The 19,086-nt window shown below is 42.4% G+C and overlaps 1 protein-coding gene across 2 annotated transcripts; it reads right to left on the minus strand.

Moving 5' to 3' along the window:
• Window positions 1-5,871: 5,871 nt before the first annotated feature.
• On the minus strand, window positions 5,872-17,779 carry LOC128405946 (protein SET). Of its 2 annotated transcripts, none has more exons than XM_053372995.1 (8): window positions 17,467-17,779; window positions 12,406-12,463; window positions 11,333-11,475; window positions 10,685-10,788; window positions 10,434-10,547; window positions 8,341-8,511; window positions 8,095-8,235; window positions 5,872-6,978 (listed from the first exon to the last, which is right to left on the minus strand). In XM_053372995.1, exons 1-8 carry the CDS (start codon window positions 17,537-17,539, stop codon window positions 6,955-6,957), a joined length of 828 nt encoding a protein of 275 aa, XP_053228970.1. In that variant the 5' UTR covers window positions 17,540-17,779; the 3' UTR covers window positions 5,872-6,954. The 2 variants fall into 2 exon arrangements, with proteins under 2 accessions (XP_053228970.1, XP_053228971.1); XM_053372996.1 differs by lacking the exon at window positions 17,467-17,779 and adding an exon at window positions 16,371-16,428.
• Between the last annotated feature and the right edge of the window lie 1,307 nt (window positions 17,780-19,086).

The raw sequence follows: 19,086 nt of genomic DNA on the forward strand, positions 1-19,086 counted from the left end.
GGGTATCTTACAAAGGCACCCCAATAATAGAAAGTGGATATTGGAAAACTGCTACAAGGAGATCCATTGAAATTCAGTTAGGGGGGATTTGAGGAAGTCACTTAACAATGAAAATTAAATTGGGTTGGTTGTGGGTTTTTTTTGAAGGGTTAGATGTTTATATGTTTGTTTTTCTTTTTAATATTGTAATGTTTTTCTTCTATGTGTGTTATATTTGTTATAAATTTGGGAAATCAATAAAAAAAATTGGGGAAAAAATACAAAGGCACCCTATTGGTAATGGAGATTTTGATGTGTGGATTCAGAAGCAACAGAGCGATACGCTTGGCAAACATAGTTTGCAAGGCCTTTCCCTGGATTCAGACAAAGGGTCTGATAGGGACTGTGACAAGGTAAACCCAAGAAGTGCAAAGGGACCAACGGATGGGTCTGACATATGGGTGGAGATGTCACAAGGCAGGAAGCATAGAATCTTCCTAGGGTATGGAAATGGCTTGTGCAAAGTACTGAGGCCTCATACCAAGCTGATTTTACTCACGAGGGATGTTGCGTGTAGTGCAAAATGGGAAGGAAATGTGTGTGTTTTCCAAAGCTAGCCCACTGCTGAAGGCTCAGATACTGAGTCTGATGGTGTGAGGTCCACTGATACAGCGGGCTACGAATGCACACTGACATCACTCATCAGGTGTGCTCAGGAGTTTGCTAACACAGCTGTTGCAGATTTAGTTGTGGCTAGTAGGCGCTGTGGGTAAAAGCCTCAGCGCCTAGGACTTGCCGATTGAAAGGTCGGCGGTTCGAATCCCCGCAGCGGGGTGCGCTCCCGTCGCTCGGTCCCAGCGCCTGCCAACCTAGCAGCTTGAATGCACCCCCGGGTGCAAGTAGATAAATAGGGACCGCTTACTAGCGGGAAGGTAAACGGCATTCCGTGTGCTGCGCTGGCTCGCCAGAGCAGCTTTGTCACGCTGGCCACGTAACCCAGAAGCCTATAGAGTGAGATGAGCGCACAACCCTAGAGTCTGGCAAGACTGGCCCGTACGGGCAGGGGTACCTTTACCTTTAGTAGCTCGACACAGGTCTTGGAATCCAAAGTCTCGAAAGGGGTACAGGGTTTGTCCTCAAAGGACGGAAAACGACGCCCAAAGGCTGTAAGGGTAGACACTGTTTCCTCAGAGAGGAACGAGATTAGGGTTCAAGTCCCAACAAAGCCAGGTATGAAACTTCTTGATAAGTCAGGGGAGCTATGACATCAAGACTAGTCAGAAGTGCAAGATAGTAAGGCCCAAGGCCAGTCCAGTTGCAGGTAGTTCCAAGGGTGGAACGGGTGATACAGGGATATACTGTGTGTATTACATCTGTATGGTTGTTGCAGTTACAGTGATGACTACAACAAGGTACACGAATCGGGGGAGGATGTTAGGATTCTTGCCCCATGCTTACAGTCATGGGATTGTTTTTAGCACATGATGGTGTATGTTTTCATTCCACAGTGTGGGAAGTGACGGGAGTGCGTGCAGGAGCCAGGCCCTGTGACCGGTAGGGCTTCGCAGGACTGGGGCTTTCCTAAGTTTGTTCTGAAGAGGCAAGGCGTGGCCGCACAGGTGAGGCCGATTGGTAACTCACAGCACCTGGTGGCAAGTGCTGGGAAGGGATAGAAGGTCAGCATTTCCCTTCGGCTCTTTGCCACAGCAACAAGCTTCCTACCTTGCTGCATTTGGCTTCTTGACTCCTGGTTTTCTGACCCTCAGACCCTTGGCTTATTGACTCCCGGCTCTCTGACCCTTGGCTTCCTGGCTTCAGAACTCTCGTTCCTGCTCCCACCCAGCTGTCTTGCCCCTGGTCCCAACGTCCTCCGCCAGGACTTTGCCCATAACTCAGACCATGATAGTTTGCTGTGGCCAACCTACGTCCCAGCCAGGGTGCAAGATGGATGGAGCCTGGCCTGTTGATCTCGTCACGGTGCTGCAGAACCTCCACACGCAGGTAGCTATGCTCTAGGGGGAGGTTCAAGCGCTTCGAGTAGCCCCTGCTGTGGCAGCGGCCCAACGTGCTCTGCCTGTCCCATCACCGGAGAGGTTCTGGGGGGTGCGTGGGGCTTTGTAAGCCAGTGTTGGCTGATGTTCGCCACCTGTACAACATATTCAAACATATTCTCAAAGGGTAGCTAGATGCATCTAAGAATCTCAAATGCAGTGTTTGATGATGATCATCCCCCATTTTATTTCATAGGCAGAGGTCACCTTTCTCTGAACATGCAGCTTCTGTTTTAAGCTATCATGACTAATAGGCATTGATGCATCTGTGAATTTAAAAAGCCAATCTTGTAGCTATTGCTTCATTGTGTGTCATTGAATTCCTTACATTATTTATGCATTGCACGAAGTCGTCTTTTGTGTTTGTGTTCCCTGAATCTGCTGCACATCAGTTTTACTAGGGGATCCTAAGGCCTACTAGTGCGAGAGAAAATATTTCTGTTTACTCTGATTTTTTAAATGGTAATTGCGTGTTTAGGTTAGTTGTTCCAGTTTAAACCAGCCTTTCTCAACCTGTGGGTCCCCAGATGTTGGACTACAACTCCCATCATCCCTGAGCTCTGGCCTTGCTAGCTAGGGGTGATGGGAGTTGTAGTCCAACAACATCTTTGTATTTGCCTGCCTGCCTGCCTCTTTCTCTCTGTATCTGATTCAGTGGCAGCTGCTGCAGAACATCCAAAGCCCTGCCCAGTTACTTCCCTCTCTGTTTCTCCTTTTTCCCAATTGCCACCAATACGAGGAAAATTAACTATGTATGCTCCTGGCCTGATCTGTGTATGTGTCAGGATAATGTTGGGTCTTTGGATCCTCTGAATCTTAGGCTGCCTTGCCTTGTCCTTCCCTACTACCTGTAGAAGTCCACTAGTGGCATGTTCTCTCTCACGGCACAGTGGCATTTATGCCATTCCCCTCAGCTGGCCTCATAGAATTGTAGAGCTGGAAGGGACCCCAAGGGTCATCTAGTTCAACTCCTGCAATGCAGGAATCCTGCCCACAGCTGTCCCTGGGTGGGCTCAAACCACCAACATTCTGGTTAACAGCCAGACACATTGACCCATTGTGCCACTGGGGGCGCCTTCATCTAAGTCTTTTTGGGGGTATATTTTCCAATTCTCTTGACAGCATTGTGATTCTTGGTTTATTTTCAACCCGCATCCTAATAATTCCTAATACTTTCTTTACTTGCCACTTTCAGTGAGCTTTCTGCTATGCCCTTAAAGACCTACCTTCTGGGTATGCACAGCCATCAGAATTTACGTGCATCACTTTTGCACTTACTGTTTTTCAGTCTTATTTGCCTTTCTGTTGGCCAATCCAGCAGTTTGGAGAAATCCTTTTTCAAACTTTCCAGTATCTGCACTACCCTGAATAATTGGTGTCATTGGCAAACCTGGTTACTTTAATGTTCTCCCTTGACTCCAAATCATTTATGAATATGTTAAATAGCACCCATCCCAATACAGATCCTTAGGGGGACCCCCCCCCCGTTTTCTACAAATTTATCTGGGAAAGATGTTAGGCTGACTGGTCTGTAATTATGTGGATCCCCCCCCCCCGGATACTTTTTAAAAAATTGATGCTGCATTGGCTACCTTCCAGTCCTTTTCTAAGATGATTTATTTTAGTGGTAAGTTGCATATTTTTGTTAAAAGATCAGCAGTTTCACATATGGGCTCTTTAGGAACTCTTGGGTGAATGCCATCCAGCCCTGGTTACTTATTTTTAACTTAACAAAGGATGCTGGTTTAGAACTAAATGACACCTCCAGTTGACACAGTTCATTGAAGTGGTTGTTCAGAAGTAGGAATCTCTTCCAGCATCTTTAGTATGGACTGATGAAAATAGTTCATTGAGCTCTGACTTGCAGGTAAGACCACAAGAGATACAATGCTGCCTCCTTCAAATAACTTGCATTAGTAATTTCTGGCATGCTAGTTGCCACGATTCTGGTTTAGAAAAGTTTCTGTATGGGCGGCCTGCCAAGGTCGTGGACGCTGCCTGTCCCACACATCCCCTTCGGGCCCTGATCCCCCTCCAAGAAGCCCCTGCTGCCCCTGAAAGCGGAGCACGCGGGACAATGGCAGCAGCGGCAGTCCTGTTTTGCTCATGCATGGCGCTGGGAGGAGCAGTGCAGTGCCGCCCTGGGTGCTTCGCAGGCTGGCCTCCCCTTTGCCCCCAGTCTTCCCTGCGTGAAGGTAGCATCTATTATTCCAAAAATGATACCTTCATCTGGTTGTAAAAATTAAGATTATACCAGCAAGAATGAGTCTTTCTGTAAAAAAGTGATTCAAATAGTCTCTTACTAACTAGTGATTTAAATAGTGATTATTATCAATTTGATTTAAATCAAATCCACCCTGTTCACCCAGCTTTGGCCTACCCTGTGATAGTCAATAAACCTGACAAAAAGGAAATTTGTTGGTGGTTTGTCTTGTCCAGCCTCCTAGTGTTCAACCTATTCTGGAGCAGGTTACACTACCCTGGCCTAAAGGGATCAGGTTTGTAATCAGAGTGCGCTCTTGGATCTAGCATTGTCACTGGAGGACCAAGTGGCCTCCATGATTAGCAGCAGCATTAAAAAACAACAAAACAAAACAAAACAAAAAACCAGCTTATGCAAGGAAATTAATTGCAACTCTTAACTGGACAGATAGCCCCCAACACTTGCCTCTGCCAGAAACCCCACAAGAGTCCATTAATTTCCTCCCCCTTCAATTATGTGTTTTCAAGAGATGTGGGAATACATTTTTAATGAGTAGCAAAGACCTGCCTCTCTAAAACAACAGCCTACACTTAATAAAAAACAGAGCCCCCCTTCCTTATCCCTCCTTTCTTGGCTTGGGTTCTGCCGGCTTCTTAGAGAGACAGCCAATGGCAACACACAAGAGTGCAGTTAGGATGAGTGAAAGCTAGGTTTCAGGGTTTTGCAAAGTGCACACTGAGAAATCTAAGACTGGGATGGGTTTTGGAAATGCATGTTTCAGGCAGGTGTGCTCTTCAGGTAAGAGCCACAATAGGCTGCATCATCCCTGCCTTGAGTTTTCTACTGCATGCTACATGCAAGGGCACTTGGTTCCATTTTACAGCCATTACACTGTAGCTTGGCTGGAGCTCACTCTAGGAGCCTACGGCGAAACAAAAGTATGGTCCAGTAGTGCTTAAAGAGTGATGGGCTAGGACCCAATAGATCAGAAGTCAAATCCCCATTCAGCCAAGAAATGGGCAGGCCACTCACTCTCAGTTTAAGATACCTCACAAGGATGTTGATGTAAGGCTAAAATGCTCAATCAAGAGTTATCTTAGGTCCACTATGAGTCAAGCTCAGCTCTCTGGCTTAGCCATCTTGTCAATTGAAAACAAAGTTGCTACTTAGTCATGTCCGACTCTGTGTGACCCCATGGACCACAGCATGCCAGGCACTCCTGTCTTCCACTGCCTCCCGCAGTTTGGTCAAACTCATGCTGGTAGCTTCGAGAACACTATCCAACCATCTCGTCCTCTGTCGTCCCCTTCTCCTTGTGCCCTCCATCTTTCCCAACATCAGAGTCTTTTCCAGGGAGTCTTCTCTTCTCATGACGTGGCCAAAGTATTGGAGCCTCAGCTTCAGGATCTGTCCTTCCAGTGAGCACTCAGGGCTGATTTCCTTCAGAACGGATAGGTTTGATCTTCTTGCAGTCCATGGGACTCTCAAGAGTCTTCTCCAGCACCATAATGGCGAATGGAATTGATTTTGATGTGATTTCAAAATTTGCAGAGAACAAAGTTAGGAAAAAAAGGTTTTAAGTGCTTATGCTCACAATGTTAAGTAAACAAACCAGAAAATAACACTTGCAACTGTATCTTATTTTTCCTTCTTTTAATAATTTCAAGGGGGGGATGACAAAATGCTGCACTGGGTACCACCTGACCTTGCTACGCCTCTGCTCCAACCTTAACCCATGAAAGTGTAAGTCTGCTTGAGGGGCTTGTTTTCATTTTTAATGCACAACTGGTTTTTTGCAGTTTTCTTCCTTGGAACATATTTATTAGGCCAAAAGATTTTGAACTTACATGTTGAGAAACCAAAGGGGTGGGGTCAGAAGCATCCCGCCCAGTGAAGAATATAAGCCTCCTTGTGTACACGTTAAGTTTTATTGTAACAAAGCAACTTGTACACTTTTTAACATTTAAGCCTTCCTTTTCCCAGTCAAACAAAAAGAAAACGAAGAACAAAAGTATAACAGAGAATGTAAATTCAACCTAAGATCCTACAGGTTCTGTTGATTCTCCATCAAGTGGCAGGGCTCAACTGTAATTAGGAGATTTTGTTTTTTAACTCATCTTTTAAACACGCAAACGAGCATGCCAAATGAGCCTTGTTTTGTCAAAATGCCCATTTAACCCACCCTAACACCTGAAACCCAACCCTGCTTGCCGCCTTGTCTGTAACTCCCTCGTTTTTTAAAAATGAAAAAGCTAAAAGAATAAAAAAAGAGTAGACGACAGATACATGTTGGTAAATGCTAACTGTCCATATTCACATACAGAGATAGTGTAATCTCTGAGCCCAATATACAGAGAAAGGAGGAAAAAGCTAGATTCTATGCACTACTACACAGGGGCCTAGCACTCTTCAGTTTCCAGCAGAATGAAGGGAGCAGAAGGCTTCTTTTCTTCCCCACAAAGCACAGTGTGTTGATTCCATTAACAGTTCTTTTGTTTTTGCTTCAAAACAGGAATAATAAAAAAGGGTAGAAGGTAGAGGTTTCATTTCCACGGTATGTCGCTTGATATTTTCTCCAAAATTTATTTGTGAACCATAGTGAAGAGGAGGGGGCGGGGAGAGACCTCAGGAGAACAAGGCAACGAAAAGGAGGGGGCAGGGAGAAATAGCAACTTGCTCCTAGGACTGGAAAGAGGGGTGGTGGTTGGAATTTGTCAGTGTTCAGTCATCTTCTCCTTCATCTTCCTGTTGAAATACAAAATTTACACATTGCTAAGTAATCATCACATTAATACAAACATCATACCACCCATTCTCTCCTTATTAATCACTATGTTGTTGCTTTTCCAGGAGAGGCTCTACCATCCTCCTTTCTGCTCTACCTAGACATCACAAGGCAAGGTTGCTATTCATTTACAATGCTTGCTAAAGGGACTCTCACAATTATTTTTTTTGCGGTTCTGTTTTTACTTTGTTTTATTCATTTACTTGTTTTCAGTGTGTTTTTTTCTGGGGTTACGCATACTCCTAAACATTTTCTGAATCTAGGTTTGGCCTCATTGAGCGGCAGTATTTCAATATGAGTAGGAAAATGAGTACCCCTAAACATTTTTTAAGAAAAAAGTACTAATTGCATGGTAAAAACAATCTTATGATGAAGGGTGGAATATAAATCTAATTCATAATTAAATATAAACAAAGAAACACAGCTGGGCACACTTCTGAGCAAACCTCCTATACTTTTAAAACACTGCTCTTCCACACCAAGAGATCCTCTGAATTACACAGCTACTTAACCCAAGTCGCTCAAAACTATGGCACACAAAGATTAGATGCATGCAGAGATAACAAAGTTGCCTGACACCAGGCAGAACACGCACACACCACTGCCACTTTGCCCTTAACCACACCTGAAGTTGCTAGCTGTTAGGTAGCCCATAGCAAGGAACTATTGTCTCCACACAACAGGTAGGGAAAAGTTTCCAGTCAATTCTTGTGCCACAAATAGCAGGTAAACTAGTAAAAATCGTTCAAGTGCTTATAATATTTGACATACATAAAGTTACTATGAACACGCCCTTATTGAACTCAATACATGTATTCAGAATATGAGTCACACAAGCTTAAGAAATCATGGGGCCGAATGAATCGCAACTCAAGCCTGGCAAAGTTGCAACTTACAAGGTAAGTTGGTTAGAAAGTGGTACTGATATCACCAAGGATGCAGGTTTTATCCCTGTATGGGACAGCCGCACATTCCTGAAATCCAGGGGGTTAGACTAGATGATCCTCAGGGTCCTTTCTAATTCTACAATTCTATTAACAAGCCATTGCTAAATGGAAAATATCAATCATTCCAACCTCTCCTTCTCCCTCGTCATCATCTTCATCATCTTCACCCTCATCATCGTCACCTTCCTCATCAATGTCCTCCAAGCCTCCTTCTTCCTCATCATCGTCATCTTCCTCTCCTTCACCTTCTTCATCATCCATATCAGGAACCTTATTCAAAGAACAACAATATATGCTACTGTTAGTTTATTTGTCTTAAACCAGCCATAAACACCCTGCTACAAGCAGGGTGTAAACTCATTAGAAGACCCTTACCAAGTAGTACTGTAATGGGTTCGGCCAGATGTCATCTTTAATGACCTCTCCTAGTTCATCAGCACCAGCATCAGAATGGTCAGTGAACCAAGTGAAGAAACTCTCGGGTTCTTCATGCTGCCTCTTTCTGCTGGCCTTGTTCTGTGTCTGACTTGAACGCTTTGTCAGATCCTTTAACAAAACCCACACAGAGAAATCATAACTTTCTTTTGAAAATGAGTTTTTCCATCAAAAAAGCATTCACTTTAACTTACGTGACTGCTATTTGTCATCTTTATTCAGAGACTACCGAGCCACTTACTGAATAGGATTGTGTGATAAGGAACATCAAACTGATTTTGATATCCCCATCAATTTCAGAAAAAAGTGGCCATTTGGAAAAACAAAGACTAAGCACCTGAGACATAACAAACAATCTGGCCATTTTGAAGTAGTTCTACAAAGGTCACTTCTTCCACAGCACACACTTAAAGCACTCATACCACTTCAACAGTCAAGGCTTCCATACGAAGAACGCTAAGAATTGTAGTTTGTTAAGGATGTCCCAACTCTTAGCACCCTTAAACTATAGTTCCCTAGATTCTTTGGGGAAGTGGTATAAGGGCACTTTAAATTGTGTAGATGTGATGCAACACATCAACACAGTAGAGAATTCCAGAGTGTTGAAGGAAACATAGCTTCTCATTAAGAATATCCCATGACCATCAGCTGTACTTTTACAACAGGGTCACATCCCCTTGTGAACAACCCAATCACAGCATTATTGGTTCTCTCCATTAAAATATTTGATGGGGGGAGGAATAAACCTACCAGATTTGCCCTTCTTAATATGAATCTTCTGACAATTCTAGGCCAGACAAGTAGCAAAGGTCAAACAACTGAGTTACTAAAATTTGACATCCAACCCTCCTCGGGTCTCTTTATAAGAGTTACTCAGAACCAGTGTAGCACACTGGTTACAACACAACACTCAAATCCTCAATCAGCCATGAAACTGAATGGATGGCATTAGGCCAGTCAGTTCTCAGAGTCTAACCTGCCTCACAAAGTTGTTGTGAGGACAGAAGGGAAGAACCATATATGCTACTCTGAGCAACCTGGAAGAGCAGAATAAAAAATGTATATAAATGGACGAATAAATTGAAACAATTAGCTTTTAAGATTTGTATATGCTTGTCCCTTTTCCATCTCTCAGCAGTAGACTAATACCATGCTCTTTTATAGATTAACCATTTCCCTTCACACTATAAAAAGGGTTGCACTCAACTAAGTTCTACTCAGAGGAGATCCACTGAATGCTCATTAATTTCAATGGAACTACTCCAAGTATGACTAACACTTGCTACAACCCACAGATTGGTCTTCCTGTGTATTTGCTTCATAAGGTTCTCATACCAATCTCAGGAGAAGCTTATGAATTTCACTTAGTGGGGTAGGAGAGCTAAAAAAAACTTCACACCTGGCAAACAATGTGCCCCTTTGATTTCAGAAAGGATATGGATAGGCGAGTCTAAAAAGACTGGGACACAAATATTTCATGGTCCTTTAGCAGCTATGGTAGGTCATTTACCGAAGTAATGTATTTAGCATTAACTCTGGAAGTGTATACTCTATTCTGACTGAACTAAGCCTCCTAGAGCTTTTTAGACTCATGTACTATCTGAAACCAGAGGGGCGCATGGGTTGCCAGATGTGAAATACGGTATATTAGCATTGTTTTCAGCTCTGAAACACAGAACAACCTTAACTCCACAACAGAGGTACAATCATGCTTTGTTGCACCCATGTCTGGAGGAAACCATTCTAGCTGGAGAAGATGGTACAGGCAGCAACCGATTTGTGTGACTGTTATGTTCCAGACCACCCCCCTCCTTGTTGGCAGGGTCCATGTAAGGCTGCCCCATACTGCACCCCTCCTTTTGTGATTCTTTTTGGGTCAATTCTGTGTTTGGCATGTGTGCAGTTGTGCACATATTGGGCACACCAAAAACAGCCACTGCCTTTACTAGTGGCTAGAATCACGAATCACGCAGGGAAAAGAAACACTGTTTCAAAATAGACACTGATTTAAAGAAACACAAACAGCTACATACCTTCCCAGATTTCCATTTGATTTCACTTGATTTTGATGATGGGTCCCCACTCTCGTTCAGATGAAACTCTTTAGAGAGCATCTTGTTTTCAAAATATGGATTCTCATCAAAATACTGCAGTCAAGAGAACATAAAATGTAGCTACCAATACAAGGCATATGGATTTCAAAGCAAGGCCTCGGGGAGTTATCAGGCTGTTCTCTCAGCCATCCACATAGGTGGTAAGGAAGGTGCAGCACACCTTTACTTACAAAATCTATTCTGTAACCTGATTTGATGTCTTCAAACTCCGTCACCTCAACTCTGGTCAAATAATGGAGAGCTTCCTCATCTTCTTCTCCCAAAAGTGCAGATACTATCAAAATTACAAAAATTTCCATCCAAAGTTTGTTTTCCATATTCTTTAGCACCACCACCCTACTTAATTTTATTTCTTAAACTTACAGTTGTGCTCTTCTCCAAAATATATCTTGCTTCAGGGTTTTCAAACTATGTCCATAATAAGTTGTTACAGGCCATATGCACCAATCAACTAATACAACCTAATTTCTAATGAATTATTTCTGAACTACGTTTACAGACGATTGAGGCCTGAAGTTTAAGTGAATTGGGTTGCCTCCAGGAGCAACTCCTCCTCCCAACTTCTTCAGAGGTTCCACTGACAGAAGCCTTGCTGCCAACTCAACAACACTGCTCAATACAACCAAGTAATTGAAATGAAAACTAGTATTTAGGAATTTGAATCACAGACTTCACATTTGGGAAAGAGTACATCTAAGCTATTTTTTGATAGGCTGTCTTGTTGGGATAGGATATTGAATATTGAAAGTCACTTTACAAAATTATTACAAATAAGCTTATAAAATTAAGCTTTAAGAAAATATAGGACTTTAGCATACCTTGTGGGTGGTTGACAAATGTTGTTACCCAAAAATTTGGGATTTTGGCGATCAATTCTGACCTCTTCTGAAAGAATGGTTGGCGGAGTTTGTTGTACTTCTGTTCTACTTTCAAAATTTCCTCACTGGCTTGTTCATTCAGTCTATATAGCAAAGACAATATACAAACACAGTGGGAAATCTGAGGTTTAAGGGAAGTATCAAAGCAGCATGGAATTCAACAGAAGATTTTTTAAATTAGAAGATTTAATCTGAAACCAACAGAACTGGGTCTTCAGTTGATGTGTTCAATGAAGTGTGGCATTTTTGGTTCAAACAAGCCACAATACTAAACACACAACACAAATCTATCCTTACAGATCAGAACCAAATATCTGAATGGTGATGAAGTCAGTCCTAACTGTACAGTAGTACACATTCTCAGGTCAAAGACCGGCATTGACAGAGTACAGTATGCTACCATGCTGCACAGCATTTCCCACATATAAATCTGTTTTAACTGTGGCTCTAAATTCTTTACTCACTAACTCAGAAAATTCAGCATTACAATGGCCCAATTTGCCTGTTTGATTGCTGACACTAGGTGTGCATAAAAGGAATAAAAAAAATAAAACAATTTAGTTTCCCATTGATTTTTCAATCCCCTGCACTTTTGAAATACTTTTATAGCTTGTGTAAAATCCACAGAAGAGAAGCAAGAAAGCATGCAATCAAGCTGACAAGCTGAAAGTTATGTAGTTTCAGTAGCTAGGCTGCATTTGTTGCTGCTGGTAGTGGGATGGGGAGGAGGCATGGTTTTTTTCCTCCTTGCACACCCATAGCCAGCATTTCTGATTAAGGAGCCTTGGCTCACATAATTTATGAACATCTCTGTCCAAAAGGTAAGAGCTTCTTATGGCTCCGAACAGTTTCCTTTTCATCTTTTTATTAAGAGATGGAACTGTGTCTAACCATGAAACAGACTTCAGATGTTACAAGCAATGCTGTTTTATGGAATATCTACATTATTATAATATATGTAGAGTAGTTTTAAGTGTATTCTAAAAAAACAGCTACAACACCATCTGGGTTACCTGTCTATTTCATTCTGTACTTCATCAATATGTTCAATTGCTTCCTGTTGCTCTTTGTCTGGAAAAAAAGTGGCTCAAGTCAAATTCCAATTAGTAACACAATTCAATGCAAGTATCCATATTGTGGATGGATGACCTGAATGTTTCTCAATCTGCAGTGCTTTTTGACTGTGTATTCAGTTGCTCAAACTCCCCTTTCCTGAGGATATATTTTAACAAAGAAACATAGTATTTTTTTCCTTAAGCTGCAATCCTTTGCACACTTAAAACAGGAAGTTAAGGGCTTTTGTTGTTATTTTTTTTTAAAAAAAATCCTGAGTATAAACTAGCATAATACTGTGCTGAAAAACTTTAATCCAAAATCTGGGCCCAAGTCTACAGGTAAAAAGAGCTGTTCTTGTCTATTCTCAAGATATTTTTCACCATTATTGATGATATTGCCACTTTTTTTTTTAATCTTTATTGATTTTAAATATTAAATCCCTCCACGACAAAACAAGAAAACAAATCACCTCACATACAAAGAAATTTTTACATAGAAAATATGATTCTTCCGTATATTGTGACTTCCGTCATCCTCAATATGGGTCCATCATTACTTTGTTGACTGCATAATTGCATATTTTTAAACTTACCGTTAATTGTCCATATTCTTGGTAGAATATTTTGTTGCAGAAGTTATTCAAGACATTTCAAAGATTTTATCTGAGAACAATGTTCTTTTAAATATATAAATCCCATTCTTTGTTAAACTCTTGGTTTGATTCCTGATTTTCCCTGTCATCTTTGCTAACTCTACATATTCAAATAACTTCACCTGCCATTCCAATTTAGTTGTTTTATCTCCCGCCCACCATCTAGCTACTAATATTCTCACTGCAGTAGTTGCATACATCTTTCTTAATTCTTTTGGTATATCTGCAGCAATAATACCTAAAAAAGGCTTCCGGCTTTTTGATGACAGTTAATTTGAACATTTTTTAAAGCTGATTATAGTTTCTCAACATTTTTTAAAATCTTTTTACATTTCCACCACATGTGGTACATTGTTCCCTCTGATTCTTTACATCTCCAGCAAAGATTTGAGCTGGTTTTATACATTGTCACCAGCTTACTTGGCATAATGTACAATCAGCAGAACATCGCCATGTAGTTTTCTTTTAACGTATAGCAAGCTGTAAACTTTATGTCCTTTTCCCAAAGCTTTTCCCAAGATGCCATCTAAATATTATAACCAAAGTCCTTAGACCACTGAATTGTCACAGATTTAACCTCCTCCTCTAGCACTTCCCAATCCAGTAATAGTCTATACATTTTGGAGAGTAATTTAGCCTTACTTATTATGTGGTTCAAAGGTCCTGGAGGTTTTGCTTAATATGATTAGGAAGGACCAGTTGGTCAAAGGGGTTCAGGTCGGAGCTAAACAATACAAATTGAGAGCATTTGCAGATGACCTAGTACTTACTTTACAAGAGCCAGAAGCTAGTACGAAAAGAGTTTTGGAAATAATTCAAGAGTTTGGTCAAATGGCAGGATTTAAATTGAATAAGTTAAAAACTAAGGTATTGGAGAAAAATTTAACACAGATTGAAAAAGAAAGGTTTCAGAATGAGACGGGGTTGACTGTAGTTAAAAAAGTGAAATACCTGGGTGTGAACATGACAGCTAAGAATGTGAATTTATTTAAAGACAATTATGAAAAAACTTGGACAGAAGTGAAAAAAGATCTGGAGATTTGGTCAAACTTGAAGCTTTCCTTGTTAGGCCGAATTGCAGTTATAAAAATGAATGTATTGCCAAGAATGTTGTTTTTGTTTCAAGCATTACAAATAATGGATAAAATGGACTGTTTCAAGAAGTGGCAGAAAGATATATCTAAATTTGTCTGGCAGGGCAAGAAGCCCAGAATAAAATTTAAGATATTAACGGATTCAAAGGAAAGAGGGGGGTTTGCCCTGCCAGACTTTAAATTGTACTATGAAGCGGCAGCTTTCTGCTGGCTAAAAGATTGGCTGCTTCTTGAAAACACAGACATTTTGGATTTGGAAGGTTTTAACAATATTTTTGGGTGGCATGCATATCTGTGGTATGACAAGGTTAAAGCGCACAAAAGTTTTAAAAACCATATTGTCAGAAAAGCACTATTAAATGTCTGGGTCAGATATAAAGATTTGCTGGAAAATAAAACTCCTAGGTGGTTGTCGCCAATGGAAGCTAAGGCAGTTAAAAAGTTAAATATGGAGTCGAAATGGCCAAGATATTGGGAAATTCTGGAAAGGGAAGGGGACAAACTGAGATTGCAGAGTTTTGAGAAACTAAAAGGGAAGGTGAGAGATTGGTTGCATTATCACCAAATAAATGAAGTATTTAAATTGGACAGTAAAATTGGTTTCCAGGTGGAAAAATCAAAATTGGAGACTGAATTGTTAGAATCCAGTACTAAGAATTTGTCAAAAATGTATAATCTTCTGCTGAAATGGAATACACAAGATGAAACGGTTAAATCAGCTATGATTAAATGGGCTCAGGACATTGGTCATAATATTTTGTTTGCTGATTGGGAAAAGTTGTGGACCACCGGGATGAAATTTACGGCATGTAATGCCCTAAGAGAGAATATTATGAAAATGATCTATAGGTGGTACATAACCCCAGTCAAGCTTGCAAAGATTTACCATTTGCCTGACAATAAATGTTGGAAATGTAAGGAAAAGGAAGGTACATTCTTTCACCTCTGGTGGACGTGCCCGAAGATTAAGGCATTCTGGGAAATGATCTATAATGAACTGAAAAAGGTATTTAAATATACTTTCCCCAAGAAACCAGAGGCCTTTCTCTTGGGTATTGTCGGCCAGGGGGTGTCAAAGAGAGACATAACTTTCTTTATGTACGCCACAACAGCAGCTAGAATACTCATTGCGAAGTACTGGAAGACGCAAGATTTACCCACACTGGAAGAATGGCAGATGAAGGTGATGGACTACATGGGCTTGGCAGAAATGACGAGCAGAATCCGAAACCAGGGAAAAGAAGCGGCGGAAGAAGAATGGAAAAAGTTTAAGGACTATTTAAAGAAATATTACAAAATCAATGACAGTTAGAATGATGTTGGACTAAAGTAAATGGTTACTATCAGTAATGGTTAAGACAAGGAGAACAAAGATGATTAGCTTAAATTTACAGTAAAATAAGGGAAGATTTGCTGAACAATTGATTAGAATTTGGAATACAGAAACGGGAGGCATGAGGAAGTCGAAGAAGAAAGGTTTAAGAAATTAGGACATGAAATGGTACTTGTTTCTTGTTTTGTTTTTTGTCTATTGTTTGTTTATGTATGTTTTGTATGTATGAATATAAAAATTGCTTAATAAAAATATTATAAAAAAAAAAATATGTGGTTCAAAAAACCTCTATGAACTTTGACTTTATCCTAACACAAATAAGCATGCCACCCAAACCTGTTGCCAAATCCCTCCAGATCAAGATATTGCCACTATTTTAGCTTTCTTGCTCCAGTAAAACGTATTTTGCTTGTTCTAAAATTTCTCAACTTGCCAGTCACGCTCATCTAAAAGACAGTATAGTAAGCTTTAAGACCATTCAGGGCACTTTAAATAGATCCAAAAGCTTGTTCAACTATACAACTGACCAGTTTAACTGAAAAACTATATATAACATACTTGGGAACACATTGATTTCCTGGATTACTATTTTTTTATGAAATAAAACACAGAGTTGAGTAGGTGAGCATGCTTTAGGATAACATAAAGGCAGTGTGAAGCAGCTATTAAAAAACCCAGCAGGCAGGATCCCACAAACCTAGACAGAAAAGTTTTCTAGGAGGATCCCCCACGCCCACTTCACCTATGGCCTACCTAAGGCTGCAATTCCATACAATTTACTTGGGACCAAGTTTTAATTTTGCACGACCTACTCATCTGTACTGTACAACGTGCCTCACTCACGTGCAATTGAAGGCAACCAAAGCACAATCACCTTGCAGTTCATCCCTCCAGGTTTTTTTTAATTATTTCTTAAGGCGGGTAAAAATGAAGGCGGAGGAAACACGTGCGCAGAGCCGGACGGTGGGAACTCTCTTGTAGGCTGGTCTCTGCCATCCAACGAGGGGGGGCGGGGCGGAGCTACAAGCAGCGCGACTTAAGGGGGGGGCGCTTCTCTCCAATACATGGAAAACTATAGTCACTTTAAAAACCAAACACCGTTTTTTTTTAAGCTGCAGCAACTGGAAATCTAAGTGTATTTATATTATTTTGTTAGAGAGGATTAAGCCAGAATAACAGATTGTGCTGCAAAAAGTTACAAAGAGATTTAGTCGAGGAAGCCACGCCACAGCCGCACGTGGTAGTGGTGGAATTAGCGATCCACATAATAATAGTAATTTATTTGTACCCTGCCCATCTGGCTGCCCCAGCCACTCTGGGCGGCTTCCAGCATATATACACAAAAACATGAATGTAGGAAGCACAGGAGCTTCCCTCCCCCCCCCCAAAAAAAAACACACCAAAACGCGCTACTACCCTGCAAAATGCAAAAACTGCTGTAACCCGAAGCCATGCCGCGCAGAAAAGCCAATCATGGCGGGCAAGCAAAAAGGGGGCCGGGGAGCAGAGTTCCCGACGAGTCCGCGAGGATGTGGAGAGAAAAAGACTGAGGTAAAGGGAACGAAAAAGGAGGCCTCTTACTGCAGCTGCCGCTGCTGCAAGAAAAGCGAGAAAAGTAAAGGAACGAAGGGAGAACAAGCGAGCGAGTGTCCACCGCGTGGAAGACAAAAGAATTTTAACATGGTCTCCTTTTCCTTGCTTGGCTGTAGCCGCCGCGTCCTACACATCCGGCCCACACGAGCGAGCCCCCCCCCCCCGCAGCTCCAAAGCGTTCTTCCCCATCCCGCCTCCTGTGGTGGCTGCAACTGCTGTTTCTGGAGAAGATGGCGGCTGCAGAGGTGCAAAAGAACCTGAATGTCTCTCGCGCTTCACTCCCGCCCGCAGGGCACCGCCCACCATTTCCACGTTCCACACAAGCCCCCGTTTTCGGCCTTTGTACCTGAGATTTCGTCGGTCCCGTCGTGGTTGGAGTTGAGCTCCTTCTGGCTGACTTTGGCCGCCGGCGCCGACATGTTGGGAAAGAGAAGCGGGGAAAGCGAGAGAGAGGCAGGCAGACACGGACGTGAGGCTGAACAAGCGGAGGAGCCTCACCTCACACCGGGCTTAGCTCAACCCGCTGCTCCTACTCCTCCTGGCTCTTCCTTCGCGTGTGAGAAAACGGGGTGGCGGCGGCAGAACCTGAGGGCCCCTCAAGCTAACTCCACACAGCGAGAGCTGCCTCCTGCTTTTGGTGAGGGAAGAGCAAGCTCTGCGCAGGCGCAAATAAACCTTTTTTCTCCTCCCTCCCCCTCCCCTCCTCCTCCCTTTCTCCTTTCCCGCGGCCACCAGAGGTGTAGACCTTTTTCCCGCCCCGTCGCCTACTTCCTGTGTGAGCGTGCGCAAGAAGCCGCGCAAGCGTACAAGCGTCTCTAAAGAAAACGGGTGCGTTGGCTGCAGAAGCTGCCCATCGAGGAAAGGAGAAAATGGAGTTACTGCATAGGTGTCGAAAAGGGCGTAAGCATTTAACTTCCTCCTTCCATCGGGTAGCTAGAGAGTTCTTCCCGCGCGTGCTAATTGGTCGCCATGGCTGTGGGTCTATGAACTAATACTTACGGCTTTCAATGGGAATTTGCTATCGGAGGAGAAGCGAAAGTAGCATGGGACACACACACCACGCGCCTGCGCGGACGCATTACCAAAAGCTCTAAAGGGCAGGCTGGTGCTCGCAGCCCCTCGCTTTTCAAGAAATTTTCCCAATAATGTAATTTGGGCTTTACCAAATAAAATAGGAAAAAGGTAAAAGGCGGATCTAGACGAATCCTCGTGAATTCATATGATTTTTTCATTCAAATTAATTAAAACCACCATGATACTGTAGACCCATGTCTTACTCTGTAGACAGCATCAAAAAAATCATGCACCCACTATTTTGTGGGGCCGCAGGGGCGCAAAAACATGGTTAAAAAACACGGATCCTCATGGATCCTCATGATTTTTGCACTAGATCAGCCCAAAGTCACCATCAGAGCAAACATCATGGCCATGGGCACAGCATCCACCACAAAAATCACAGATCCACGGCTTCCTGGCAAATTCATGGCCCAAAAACGTGGTTTCAAAGCACGGATCCTCATGGATCCTGACGCTTTTTGCATTGGGCCACCCCAAACTCACTGTCAAATCACACCTAATGCCCAGGGGCACAGCCTGCACCACAAAAAACTAGGATCCATGGCTTCCTGGCCACAACATGGCCCAAAAACGTGGTTTTGAAGCAAGGATCCTCATGGATCCTCATGGATCCTTACACGTTTTGCACTGGGCCACCCCTAAATCACCGTCAAATCACACATCATGTCCAGGGGCACAGCCTGCACCACAAGAAGCCAGTATCCACGGCTTCCTGGCAACGCCATGGCCCAAAAACATGGGTTTGAAGCACGTATCCTCATGCATCCTCATGCTTTTTGCATTGGGGCAACCCAAACTCACCGTCAAATCATACATCATGTCCAGGGGCACAGCCTGCACCACAAAAATCATGAGTTGCACTACAAAAATCACAGAAATGCCCTTACAT

The sequence above is a fragment of the Podarcis raffonei genome, chromosome W (assembly GCF_027172205.1).
Source record: "Podarcis raffonei isolate rPodRaf1 chromosome W, rPodRaf1.pri, whole genome shotgun sequence".
Lineage (NCBI taxonomy): Eukaryota > Metazoa > Chordata > Lepidosauria > Squamata > Lacertidae > Podarcis > Podarcis raffonei.

Coding starts and splice junctions, on each gene's coding strand:
- LOC128405946 (XM_053372995.1), bottom strand. CDS start 17,539: ATGTCGGCGCCGGCGGCCAAAGTCAGCCAGAAGGAGCTCAACTCCAAC. Junction 10,789..11,332: donor ATTTGTCAACCACCCACAAG/GTATGCTAAAGT, acceptor TAATTTTGATAG/TATCTGCACTTTTGGGAGAA. Junction 10,548..10,684: donor CAGGTTACAGAATAGATTTT/GTAAGTAAAGGT, acceptor TCTTGACTGCAG/TATTTTGATGAGAATCCATA.